Below are 14,844 nucleotides of genomic sequence, written 5' to 3'. Positions count from 1 at the left end.
AGGAAAGCAAGCACAACCAACGAGGGGGGGCAGGAGAGCAAGCACAACCAACGAGGGGGGCAGGAGAGTAAGCACAACCAACGGGGGCAGGAGAGCAGGCACAACCAACGAGGGGGGGGGCAGGACAGCAAGCACTTGTACTCTTGCTATTTCTTTTAACAATGCAGACCCTAAATGTATTTTTACATTTTGTCTGTGATGTTGCCCTTAATAGTGTTGCACAGATTATTATTACTATTATTAATACTATTTGAATAGTGCTGGGCATCCAACACCTGATTTATGAAATGATTCCTTCAGACAAACAGTATTTAAAGTGGTTTTGTAACCTTTATCCTTTTTTCAATTTACAAATATTATTTGGGTACATCTTATTTTTGAAACATTCACCAATCTTGCTTCTAGTGTGCAGCATGCATGTTCACATAAAAAGAAGCACTCTGGGTACATAATTAGCCACAAAATATTACAGTTTAAAACATGTGTACATCTTTTTACACTGGATCCACTGCTAGTAAGACAAGCTGACCTTACAGCTGATTGTATTTTCTTAGAGATGCTTATCCTAAAAGTAAAGCTTTGCTGTATTGAACCACATATACAGTTTCGGACATTTTATACAAACAGATGCTTATCTTGCCAGCAGACAGTCCTATTTCATGTAACCATGCAGAGGGTACTAGAATCTGGCCTCCAAATATTTCATGCTTGGTGGCTCCTGTGATGCAGCCACATTGTCCTCCTTTGGGGCTAGTGTTTAATTTGAGAAGGCGGTTGTCGGTGGGGCCCACATTTGCGAAGACCTGCACTTAGTTTTCCTCAACAAACATTGATCCGCAGCAAGATAAAGAAAAACACAAAAGGAGAAAGAGAAGAGGAAGTGAAAGATGGAAAAAAGAGATAATAGGAGAAAGCAGGGATGAAAAAGAACGCTGTGAGAATCAGATAAAGGGCAGGGAGTGCCTGGTGGTGAGTTAAAGGTGGAATCAAGACTACAAAGCTTTGCAATTCCACAGTCTAACCCTTGATAGCGCCGGCTGCAGGTTTCTGAGCAAAAGTCTGGGTCCTGACCTTATTCTGTTACAAATTAGGTATTGGATGGGGCTCAGCACCTGCCCAGAGCTATGCGCTTCTCTTGGTTTTCTGGCTCATCTCAATCACTCAGATCCTCATCATTCATATATTTCTCCTTACAAATGCCACGCATCCAAAACCATGCATGGCTTAACAAGGCAGTCCTTACCATGACTGTGCCATTACCACGAGTTCCATTACAACACAAGTCATTAGAACAATTTGCTTTAGGGAAGCGCCGGACTTTGGAATAGTTAAATTACTATTTTAACTCCATTCGTTTTTTCATTAGGGAAGGTGTGGGACTTAAAATCCAACACCAGTTCAACACTGCATTCTCTAAAGCAAGTCGTTGTAATGATTTGCATTGTAATGGAACTCATGGTACCATCGCAGTTGTGGTACTGACTGCTTTGTAAAGGCACTATGGTGTAATGCCTGCTTTGTAATAGATGTTTCCTGCGAAGTGTAACCTGCCAAATATTGAAATGTTATGCTTGGTGAATGGTTCCCATCAGCCCTGGACAGTCGGATATCATTCAGTGCTTTGCTGTCACAAATCTTTTGTGAATTCTAGTCCAAATCACAAAGGTAGAGGAGAGTCCCTTTGCCTCCTCCTTTCCCTGTTGACGTGCAAGGGTTTACAATGTATGCTTTGCGATTGTTAATAGCAATCTTAAAGTACAATGTACTTATTGTCATTGCAAATTCGCTTTGCAATGCCTTTGAACTTTAGGCCTCATGTGATGGAAAGCAAATATAACTCCCTGATTGTATTTTATATTTTTGATTGGTCTCTCTCCTTTAAAAAAAAATCATTTTTATGATTTCCCCCTTAAAGCAGTACACTGCCTCAAGAACTTAGTAAAAGTTACTTCATTTCAAGTGCTCCTTGCTACCACAATCAGGAGGCATCATATCCATATCCACGCTCCAAGTTTTTTATCAGGATACATCAAATAATTTTTTCAATCAGACCATACCATGTCCCATAGCTTCCTCCCCTTCAAGGCAGGCTATTATATGGAGGGGCAGGTAATTTTGTGAACATTTCCGCCCATTCAGCAAGACCCTCCGTAACTATATCTTCTATGTGCTGATTTTAATGCCCAAACTCCTCTTGTGCTTGCACGAATAAGATAAATCTATGTCAGGAACGAATCCCCAGCCATTGCACATTGACCCTCCCGCCAAATGCGAAATGACTTGTTCTTTACAATTGGCTGAAAATGTTTATTGAACCAAATGGGGATGTCCATTAAAATGTGGACATCGTCAGTACTTAAATCACCACTCAGTGCCATTGTGGAGCTGTCTGTCTTTTTGGGATGGGACCCCGTCCCATTGTCCCGTTGTAAACCATTCCGGCAATGTATAGTGCACACAGAAACCCGCCAAAAGATCTTCCTTCCATTTAGGGCCATTTGCAAACCAGTGAGCTGCATATGATGAAGTTGTGCTACAGCATAGTGCAAAATGAAATAAGGGAGACCCAACCCCCCTACCACCCAAATGAGTATGGCACATCTTCTTAATGTCCTCTTCAGAAGCTTATATTTCACCTATTTATAAAAGCTTCTCAAAAGCGACAGCAGAAACCCAGCGGAGCACATGTAACAAACACAGTAAGTACTTAAGTATTTGCAAATGAAATTAACAAATGCACAAGTTACTTTAAATGATTACACAATATTGATTAGTCATGTGGTGTAAGGACTGTTCTTGCAAAAGATGACCCAAGTAGAAATCTTTTAGTTTTGAGCTGTGCATTGAAGATTTGTGGACCCAGTCCACTTTGAGTCCTGAGGCTGCATCATACATAGACTCACATTGAGTCTACAGCTTTGCTCTCATTAACGATTGCCCCTTTATTAAGTTATTGAAGATTACTTCTCTTTCAATTAGTTTTGCTGTCACAAGATTTATTCAGGCAGCTCTGAACGTCAGAGTGAATGAAAGGTTGCCTGTGACCTTTAAATGGAAGGATACCTAGTCACCGCTATTCTAAGTATTTCTTTTTTAATATGTATATACTTGCATTAAAGAATTGGATTATACATTTTTTACCTTTGTAACTGGTGATTGTTTGATATTGATGGTGTGCTAATGCTGTTGTTTGAATTTTATGGATTTCTAAGTTTTTTTAACCGAAATATTCTATCTGAATTACTGACTAATCAACCCGTTTTGTGTGCCCCAGACATTTTTGAATTCTGTTAGTGGATTGTTTCCCTACAATGTCTGCTAAAGAGCAGTTCCAAGCCTTTATTTACACAGTCAAATGCGTAGAGGTATTATGTAATTGAATCCTGTAACAAGATCCCTTGTGGATTGTCCCAATTGTGTAGAAATCCAAGGACTGTCTTCTGCTGATCGTTCCACCACACATGTACCACATAAAATGTATGGACATCATTGGCCCGTCTACTCATATGTACGGACTACATACACAGTACATGATGTACTGTTCGAAGGTAAATTCACTGGATGCATAAAAAGTAAATTCACCTCAGAAGTACCAGTATGTAGTTCTCTAAGTCTTCCCCTTATCAATATGCACTCAACTGCATAAGTCATAAATGCACATTGAGGCGGGATACATGACGTGTTATCTTTATTGGTTTAAAGTACCATGACTACATTTTGTGAAATATACTGCCTGTGTGCACCTCCCCCTCTCTTGATTCAGTTTGCCAGATGGAAGTTGCATTATGGAACACATAACAGGACACTGCTCTTATCTATTTTTTTTTAATGTTTTCTTTTTTGGCAGGTCACATTGATAGTTTGTGGCATTATTCAGATCTTTCTTGGAATTGCTCATGATGTCAACGAAATAATCTTTCATCGTTTCGGTGTTCCCCTCTTTCTGACCGGAGCACCAGAATGGTCTGGGATACTGGTAAGTGATTGAGGAGACGAGCCACTTCCTCAGAATGAAGTCTGCATGCTCAGAGGGAAAGTGTGTTAATGGTATATGGTTGTTTTTGCATTCTCTAATCTCTATGTTATATTCTCTAAATTGCTCAAAAAGGGACATTACCAGACAGCATCTGAGATCCACTTTCATGTTCCCATTTCCCTTTCGATATGGTAGGGTTGTGCGACATTAGCCCATGGTGGCTGGAGCAATGCCACCTTTTGATGTTAACCACTGTGTATACACATGATCCCCAATTAAATTTCCCATATATCATGTGTAAATTTATCTTGTATGAAAATCCTGAAAATCTGGCATGTCTCCAGTCGTAAAGGGTCAACATCGAACATCCATGCTGTTACAGGACAATCCAAAAACCTCCTTTCTTCAGATCTCAGTCAAATTGGTGTCATGGACTGATAATTGTAGAAGGAATGTGGGGGTACTTTCAGTGGTTATCAATTAACTAAATGGTATCACATTCACTGGTGTTTTTTTCCCTCAAAAGATCTGAGTCATTATGTTGCCTGTTCAACAGCTTTAAATCACTGCTCATCATTACCATGGTGAACTGTATGAGTTTGAGCGAGCAGTAGTGTGAGTATGGGTGAAGTTTGTGTATGCAAAGAAGTGTTAGAATTTGTATGAGGTGTTTGTAGGGCAAATATAAGTATGAATCGTAATCCATTCTATTCCCATGGGGATGACAATATATACAATTTGAGGCATTAATGCCCTCCCGAAACTGCACCTGGTGGGCAGAGTGAGCTAGCCAATACTCCTCCAAGGGCAATCAGGCTGGTACTACTTAACTTTTTAAAATAAAGCCAAATATTGCATTTTAAAAGACAATTTTCCCATACATTTACTAAAAGTTGTAGGCTCTGATGACCTACTCATGAAGTATTCCAATACTTTCACGGTGTACCAAGCAACACTGACCTTCTGCAGGGGTGTTGACTTTATCATTTATCCCATGAAAGGTTTGAAAACATGGTGTAGCAAAAGTTCCCAGGTTTATGTGCAAATAATCCTAGACAGGTCAGAAAATGCAAATTTTTACAAGGTCTGTGATTTTTCGTAGCACATGCTGTTATTTTTCAGAGCGTCATTTCACTTCCTCTTACTTTTCCCATCTTCCCTTCACAGAGGAAAATGTAAAAAATCCTAAATCTCGCAATCACATACAGTAGACATCAGAGCTAAGAAGGTTTTATAGGCACATATAGAACTGCTAACAGTGGACAACAACAGGGACCTTACATATTCGGACAGCAGACACGTTCCATCAATCTCACAGAAAAATATCTGTCAGCAATAGTAATTATCATGCAAACATCAGAATTAGATATATATTTGGAAATGAAAAAAATGTTTTACCCTCTGCAAAGATGCACTCTCAAGACAGGCATTTTATTCAGAACAGCAAAATCAGCAACTTCCAAAAAATTAAAAATATGTGGCCTAACACGTTTTGGACTAAGCAGTCCTTGCTCATAGGCAAATGTACAGCAAAGCAGAGACATCATTGCAGCCACCTGATTGCCATTAAATACAGTTCGCCCTCCTGGGCCTCCCTTGAGTTCAACAGATGCATGATGGTAACAGTAGTTCTGCTCAATACAATTTACACCCAGTGGGTCTGCCTACGCTGGCATTTCAGATAAATGTCAAAACCTAGAGTGGGCTAATCCAATGCCCCATTACTGAAATTTCTGGAAATTATTGGAACCTGTTTATCCCAAAATTACAAACAATCAAAGTTATTCAGGATCCGCAGGGATCTGCGGTGGTGCTTCCCAACAGCCGGACTAGCCGTAATTTATGAAACAAAAATGTTGCCCTCGCCAAAGATGCACTCTCCAGACAGGCTTTCACCTTTTATTCACAACAGCTAAATCAGCTACTTCCAAAGAGGAAAACATATGTGGCCTTACACGTTTCAGGCTAAACAGTCCTTGTTCACAGGCTAAATGTACAGTGATAATGTACAATGAAGTAGAAAAATCATTGCAGCCAGCTGATTGCCATTAAATACAGTTCCACCTTACTGGGTCTCCCGTGAGTTCTACAGTTGCATAATGGTAACAGTAGTTCTGCTCAATACAATTCACCCCAAGGGTCTGCCATTGCTAACATTTCAAAGTGATAAAATTCAAAACCCTCGAGTGGGCTTATCTGATGTCCCATTACTGGAAGTGCTGGAAATTAATGGAACCTGCTGATCTAAAAATGACGAACAATAGAAGTCATTCAGGGATCTGCAGTGGTGCTTCCTCACGGCCGAACTAGTCGTAATATATAAAACCAAAATGTTGTCCTTTGCAAAGATGCACTCTCAAGACAGGCTTTCACCTTTTTTTCACAACCAGCAATTTACAATTAATTGAAAAAATATGTGGCCTAATGCATTTTGAACTAAACAGTCCTTGTTCACGGTTCACTGACACAATCTCGACCCTCACAATATCGACCTACACAAATATCAACACACTAATATCGCATGCAAAAATATCAGCTAGCTCACCATAGAAAATACAAAAATATTGTATAAAAAAAATCAATAACAAAAACATTGAGTACAAAAATATCGTAAACATAAATATCGTTAAATTTAAATAATGCAAGTTAACAAAAATATCGACTATCACAATATTGACAACATAAACATCCCTCAAATGTAATTAATTTTTAACCTAAACATTAAATACACTCATTTAAATATTACCTACTGGTGGTCGCCAGTCTGTAGTTATAGTTAAGACCTATTATCCATAGGAAATCCGCAACATTCTATTTGGAATAATTTGGTGCCAGTTGACTAATCTTTGCGAAATGTTCAAAACCCGTGTCCCGCTCCAGTCCGCTCCTATTCTGAAAGTCTCAGGGTGATTCATCAAGCGGGGGCTGAGAAAAAAGGGGGGTCCCAAAACGTGTTTTCCCCATGCAATTTTCCATAGGGACCTTTAGTCGCAGCTACAGCCCAAACTGCTGAATGGAATTACACCAAATTTGGTAGAAAGGTAGACCTTGGTTCAGAGTTGTGTCTTTTGCTTAAATGGTGTATATCCATTCAGTAGTTCCTGAGAAAATCAAAATCACATATATATCTATGGCCACGCTGGATGCACTCCCGATCACGAGCTGCATGCTAATTGGCTGTCAACTGTCTGTCAACTCTCCAAACCAGGAAGTGTTGCCCGCCATTTTGTGCCTCCGTAGAAGCGAGGCTGAGGAAGTCAGTGGAACTAGTGTGTAAAACGTATAAAGTGGGCAGGGTAGAAATACCCTGACCCTCTAGACCTGCTTAGGGGGTCCCACAAGGACCCCCAGGGCTGTAAAATTATTATTATTTTTTTTAAATGGCAAAATGCGCGCTGGGTGGGCGGATCCTGCCGTAAAAAATAAAATAAAATGAAGCGCAGGCTTTAATAATTAGCCTCCGGGGGGCCAAATCCCGGGAGAAAAAGTTTGTAGTTTTATAGGGGGCCCAGAGGGGCTCCCCAGCCCCGGGGACCACCACCCCCCAGGGCTTTTTGAGAATGGTTGGGGGGGCTGAAAGGCCCCCCATGCCCCGGGGACCGCCACCCCTCGGGCTTTGTATGTTGTGGAGGGGGGCCACGTGGCACCCCTCCTGGAGCCCTCGAGGGCCCTGGGGACTGCCACCCCCCAGGGCCGGCTCGTGCAGTGTCCCGGGGTGCCCACCCACGGACACTGCTGTTTGCAATGGCAGGGCGAGAGCTGAGGCTCTCGCCCTGTCATAGCAAGCTTGGTTTGGATTTTGAAAGACAGAGCAGGGAAACCTACTCTCGCTTTCATAATGCAAACCATTTTGCTTTTTCACATGGGGAGATGCATGTTAGCAGCTCTCAGTGTGGAAAAGCAATGCCGGCTCCCGAAACACGCGAGGAGCCACCTGGGGCTATGGGGGCATTGGTGCTCCTGCCACAGCCCCCAACGTTATGAGCCCCAGGGGATGGGGTCCCCGGTGAGAATACAAATTAGTGATAGATGCTATTTTATTTTTACCGTAAAATTAGGAGTGGCGCACCCTACACGGTGCTCAGCGCGGGCCCTGGTGTGCACACATTGGGTGCACGACTCCTAACGTATAGGGTGCGCGACTCCAGCGCGTTGGCTGCACAATTTCTCCCGCGTTGGGAGCACGACTCCAAGCAAAAACAAAAAAATTTTTTTTCAGATATACATCAAGCTTATGTGTTTAGATCTTGGGTGGCTCTAAAAAGAGCTGTTGTGTCTATTGACAGATTTTGGTACCTACAAGTAAGTACTGATGCAGAGTCTAAAGTTCATGAGGAAGACTCCGTTTCCCTCATCAGTAAAATGTACACCATCTCTCCTATAGATGCCATCCATATTAAAATGCAGATTGTTGTGGTTGACGGGGCAGGTTCAGGTTCCTAAATTTAGCAGAGTGAGAATGGAAGGGCATTCCTTTCGTGTTATGGCAGCTCAACAGTGGAACAGACTCCCTCTGAAGCTCCGGTTGGAGACGTCAGAACTTGTATTCCACAAAGAGCTGAAAACTCACTTGTTTCCCAAAGATTAGGACGGGGCTAGTCGACTGACCGTCGTGAAGAAATAACAGTGGAGTGGAGTTGATTATGGCGATCTACAGCGCGAGGACACACTAGTCAGTGTAACCAGGCGCTTTACAATTGTAATTATTATTATTATTATTAAATGGACCCCATTCTATAATCTTGGAGAAAAGCAGAAACAGTTTTTTTGACATGTTTCCTACCTTTCTCAATCTGTGGACACAATTGATTGGACCAGTTCCATTCCTGCCTTTGGCATATGTTAGAGTAGACAAAGGCAGTTTGGGGGAAAGGTGACATCAATTCTCCAAAGGTGTTCTTCATAAGCATTTCCAGACCTACCCCAGTCAAAGTGCCTAGGTCATTGCCACCACAGTGCATAATTATGAGGTCAGGGTGTTGGAGATGCAAAAAGGATTTTACCAATGGCATCAATTGATGCCACTTTAACCCTCTCTGTCCAATCCATTTCATGTCTACATTTGGCAGAGCTAGGTATTTGTCAATGCCTTTTCTGCATACCTTTGGCTCCAGAGACTATAGCTGTGTCCCACAATCCACACTCAAAGCATCTTGAAGGGAGGTCTGGATGCACTCAGATGGTCTCTGTAAATGAAATGGCAGTTTGAAAAGTAAGATTTTTCTTAAATGGTGGATAAGATGCAGTTTTGAAAAATAAAGAAATGATTGGTTGTTTGACAACATTCAAGACTGAAAACTAGGGTGCATGTTTCTGTTTTTTAAAAGCATGTTTGTTATTGGTTAACAAAAACTGTTTGAAAGGAACATTACATAGGATAAGCTGATATTTTGAAAAGTCAAGCCTACTTGCTGTTTGGATTTGCAACATTCCACGCTGAACTTGTGACCTGTGTGTTCAGTTGGGTGTTCCATGAACTGTTACTATGGTAACAGGCAGTAAGCAGATTGGGGGAAGAGTTGAAATTTATGTAAATTGGAAAGGGTTGAAATGTGTAACCAATAGAAATGTGTGTTAGCTTTTGAATTAATGTGGGAAGCAATGTGTTTTGATATTTACATGTATATGTGTGCAGAATTCGAGGGAAAGTTTGACATTTTTTGGTTTTGCTAAGAGCAGTGCAATACAGACATTCATAACATTTCCAATTGTACCTATTGAAGGACTGCAATAATTTCAATCATTCTTCTTTGAGCATCTTTGCAGACATAAGCCTGTGCTTACCTCCTATCACTCTCATGCAATTTTTCAAACAATCAACTAGCAATATGTTCTTATTGTAACAGTCTGCCAACACCTAAGCACTTATGGGGCAAATTTAGAAGCATCCTGTGCTAACAATATGTCACTTTTTGTAACATAGTTATAGCGCAAGACACTCTTTCATATTTACAAAGAGAGGAAAAGGTACTCTGTGTACCTTTTCTTCTCCATGTAAATACGACCTCATCATACACACACTTTGCGTTGAAAGGGCGTTCTATAGGTGTTGCTGTGCGTGTTTGCACAGAACACTCATAGAACAAGACACATCTCCAGATTTATCATAAATCATAAATCTGGACATGTGTACGAATGCTGCACCATCTTCCAATTGGTGTAGCAAGGCACAAGAAGGAGAATTGTTTTCATTCCTCCTCATTTTTTCTCTTTCAATATATGCTACGATGCACAGCATACATTGAAGGAGAAAAATGCCTTCACTGATTGTTTTTGTGCAGGAATTTGTGTTTCCCTGCACAAAAACAAACTCCACAATGCACAGATATCTTTGCACCATGGTGCAAGGGTGCCTGTGTCTCCACATTGCTGCAGTTTAAGCAGCAGTGCAGAGGGAAGCATAGACTTGCAACATATTTATGGACATATGTTGCATCCCTGTGCTTCGGAGGTACCACAGCATGCTGTTGCTAAAGAGCTTACAGTGTCATGCTGCAGCACTTCCTTATAGTTCTGCACTTATACATTCAGCATACACCATAAATGCATTGTTTCAATCAATGATGCACTACACATACATTCATCTGATCTTTCACACACTTGCATACAAATGTAGATTTTTTTTAAACTAGAGTAGTTAGTTCTAAAAAATAACTTTTTTTTTCTTTTTGTAGTTTTATAAAAAAAATATATTTCTTTGAACAATTTTTTTTTTAACTGGAACAAAGTCAACGGGACGAACAAAACCATGAACTTTGCGTTAAAAATAAATAAATCTAGCAACAATGGTTATCGATCGCTCTGCAAACTAGGTCTCCATAGCAGATTAACCGATTACACTGCACACAGTGCATTTTTACTTTTCCAAACTGTGGACGTATGTCCGGATGGGAGGTTGAAGGTGATGCCCCAGAGGTACTTGCAGTTGCCTGTGGTGGAAGAGCATTTTGGCGGAGTCTTCTGTATTCTTCGTTAGCGTAATTCACTGGATGCAGGAATTGTAGGTGCTTCCACATGCTTGCAGTGCCACAGGAGTATTTCTTATTAGGATCTCTTCTGGATAACACAGCCTTGCAAATCTTACATGTCACCTTGGTGGCATTCACTTTTTTTTGTCCCTCCGGAAAAGTGAAAAATTTCCATACAATGGATGTGTATTTTTCGGGACAGGGAGGTTCTGGTACAAATCCCTCTACATCTGAATGGTCAGAATCAGATGACTATGGCAGTGGTGTAGCCATTTTTGTCTGCAGAAAGGAAATTCAGGTCTCCAATGGAGAAAAATGAAGTTCTTTCTCAGCACAGGTCTTCTCCCAAGGAAGGTCTAAGAAGAGTTATTGAAATGGGTGGGGTCCTTCAATAGTTAGAATAGGAAGTGTTATGAACCAATCAAATCTCTTTTTTTGTGGTCAAATGGGATCCGCGTAGGGTGCGCAAACGCAGCACGCACCCAGCGCGACTTCATGAAATTGCATTTAAAAGTAGTATAAGTTTATTAAAACTAAAAGAATATGATTTTTTTGATTAGCTCAGATAATGCCTTGCCTTAATATATATAATAAATACATATATATATCTTTTTAGACATTAAAAATGTTTGCGGGAGTCGCGCACCCGCCGCGTCCAAAATTTAGATGAGCATCGCGCAACGTAATACGTACATGTCGCGTATGCACCAGGAGTCGCATACGAGTCGTATAGCAATCGCGTAGGAAAATTCGCACCAATCGCATACCCTACGCTGAGCCTACACAACAATCCTAAAATGGCAACTTGGTTCCGCGCAGTAATCGAGGAATGTGCGCTTTAGGTGCGCGACTCCTCCCAATATTTTTTATAAAAAAGAAAATATAAATACATTTTAGGAAATATAACATTTTAAAAAAATATATAGAATTTCAATATTTTTTAAAACTGTTTTTTTCAATTTATGTTAAAAATCTGAAATGTAATTTTTTTTAGAAAAAAAATCTAAAAATAAATAGTTTAAAAAAATGTAGTAAATCAGTATCAAAAAATATATAACAATTAATATATTTAAAAATTGTCATTTACAAAACCTTTGAAATTCACTGAAAAAATCATAGGTTTCAGGCATGTTGTAGTTAGGAATTAGCATTTAAAAAACCTTTGAAATTCACTAACAAAAACAGGTGTCAGGCCTGTTATAGTTAGGGATGAGCATTTAAAAAACCTTAGAAATTCACTGAAAAAAAACATAGGTTTTAGGGGTGTTATAGTTAGCTAGACATTTCAGTCGTACAAAACCATTGAAATTCTTCCGTTATGTCAAGAATGATGTAATATGTGACATCATCAGCAGTGGATTGCGGGCGCACGAGTTATAGTTAGTATAACTAACTATAACGGAGGAATTTCAATGGTTTTGTACGAGTGAAATGTCCAGCTAACTATAACACCCCTAAAACCTATGTTTTTTTCTGTTTGCTATGACAGGGCGAGATTCTTGGCTCACGCCCTGCCATAACAAACAGCAGTGTCCCGGGGGTGAGCACCCCGGAACATTGCAAGAGCCGGCCCTGGGGGGTGGTGGTGGCGGTCCCCAGGGCCCTCGAGGGCTCCAGGAGGGGGGGCCACACGGTCCCCTCCACAACATTCAAAGCCCTGGGGTGGTGGTCCCCGGGGCTGGGGACCGCTCTGGGCCCCCATAAAATTACAAACGTTTGCCCCCAGGATTTGGCTAATTATTAAAGCCCGTGCTTCATTTTATTATTTTTTTTACGACAGGATCCTCCCACCCTGCGCGCATTTTGCTGTTTAAAAAAAAAAATTACAGCCCTGGGGGTCCTTGTGGGACCCCCTAAGCAGGTCTAGAGGGTCAGGGTATTTCTACCCTGCCCACTTTATAAGTTTTACACACTAGTTCCACTGACTTCCTCAGCCTCGCTTCTACCGAGGCACATACATATATATATATATATATATATATATATATATATATATATATATATATATATATATATATATATATATATATATATATATATATATATATATATATATATATATATATATATATATATATATTCTCGCTCCAAGGTTGTCCACCATTGAGTAGCACGCGAGCAGAAGCTTTATTTATGTGTAGGTGAGGACGGGGATCCGCTTGTAGACGCCGCTCCGTAATGGATCTGCCCGACGCGTTTCGAAGCTCCATCTGCTTCTCTTCAGGGGCTTTAACGGAAGCGGTGTGCGCACCCGCTACACTTCTCCAAATACGTATAACTCACCCACCGATGGGAGGCTCCAATGAGACTTCTGGGAAGTGTAGTGCGGAAAGCACACAATCAAGTCCTGGATGGACTCCACAAGTGGGCCCGTCCTCGATCCCATGTACGGCTGCTACTTCACTGCCGTGACCCCCACGTTAACGGGGTGGTGCATACTCTGCGGCTGGACTGCCGCATATAGATTCTCGCTCCGAGGTTGTCCACCATTGAGTAGCACGCGAGCAGAAGCTTTATTTATGTGTAGGTGAGGACGGGGATCCGCTTGTAGACGCCGCTCCGTAATGGATCTGCCCGACGCGTTTCGAAGCTCCATCTGCTTCTCTTCAGGGGCTTTAACGGAAGCGGTGTGCGCACCCGCTACACTTCTCCAAATACGTATAACTCACCCACCGATGGGAGGCTCCAATGAGACTTCTGGGAAGTGTAGTGCGGAAAGCACACAATCAAGTCCTGGATGGACTCCACAAGTGGGCCCGTCCTCGATCCCATGTACGGCTGCTACTTCACTGCCGTGACCCCCACGTTAACGGGGTGGTGCATACTCTGCGGCTGGACTGCCGCATATAGATTCTCGCTCCAAGGTTGTCCACCATTGAGTAGCACGCGAGCAGAAGCTTTATTTATGTGTAGGTGAGGACGGGGATCCGCTTGTAGACGCCGCTCCATAATGGATCTGCCCGACGCGTTTCGAAGCTCCATCTGCTTCTCTTCAGGGGCTTTAACGGAAGCGGTGTGCGCACCCGCTACACTTCTCCAAATACGTATAACTCACCCACCGATGGGAGGCTCCAATGAGACTTCTGGGAAGTGTAGTGCGGAAAGCACACAATCAAGTCCTGGATGGACTCCACAAGTGGGCCCGTCCTCGATCCCATGTACGGCTGCTACTTCACTGCCGTGACCCCCACGTTAACGGGGTGGTGCATACTCTGCGGCTGGACTGCCGCATATAGATTCTCGCTCCAAGGTTGTCCACCATTGAGTAGCACGCGAGCAGAAGCTTTATTTATGTGTAGGTGAGGACGGGGATCCGCTTGTAGACGCCGCTCCGTAATGGATCTGCCCGACGCGTTTCGAAGCTCCATCTGCTTCTCTTCAGGGGCTTTAACGGAAGCGGTGTGCGCACCCGCTACACTTCTCCAAATACGTATAACCCCACGTCAATGGTGGACAACCTTGGAGCGAGAATCTATATGCGGCAGTCCAGCCGCAGAGTATGCACCACCCCGTTAACGTGGGGGTCACGGCAGTGAAGTAGCAGCTGTACATGGGATCGAGGACGGGCCCACTTGTGGAGTCCATCCAGGACTTGATTGTGTGCTTTCCGCACTACACTTCCCAGAAGTCTCATTGGAGCCTCCCATCGGCGGGTGAGTTATACGTATTTGGAGAAGTGTAGCGGGTGCGCACACCGCTTCCGTTAAAGCCCCTGAAGAGAAGCAGATGGAGCTTTGAAACGCGTCGGGCAGATCCATTACGGAGCGGCGTCTACAAGCGGATCCCCGTCCTCACCTACACATAAATAAAGCTGCTGCTCGCGTGCTACTCAATGGTGGACAACCTTGGAGCGAGAATCTATATGCGGCAGTCCAGCCGCAGAGTATGCACCACCCCGTT

At 42.3% G+C, this 14,844-nt stretch overlaps 1 protein-coding gene across 3 annotated transcripts in view; it reads left to right on the top strand.

The window, feature by feature from the left end:
* The window catches only part of LOC147703526 (membrane-spanning 4-domains subfamily A member 4A-like), a 420,042-nt gene that overhangs the window by 142,259 nt on the left and 262,939 nt on the right, over positions 1-14,844 (top strand). For all 3 annotated transcript variants that reach the window (XM_086931895.1, XM_086931896.1, XM_086931897.1), the window contains exon 3: positions 3,848-3,976. In XM_086931895.1, coding sequence (XP_086788021.1) covers positions 3,848-3,976 — 129 coding nt within the window. The remainder of the gene's footprint in view (positions 1-3,847; positions 3,977-14,844) is intronic.

Source organism: Lissotriton vulgaris, chromosome 7 (assembly GCF_964263255.1).
Source record: "Lissotriton vulgaris chromosome 7, aLisVul1.2, whole genome shotgun sequence".
Lineage (NCBI taxonomy): Eukaryota > Metazoa > Chordata > Amphibia > Caudata > Salamandridae > Lissotriton > Lissotriton vulgaris.
This window is presented reverse-complemented; position numbering and strand designations above follow the sequence as displayed.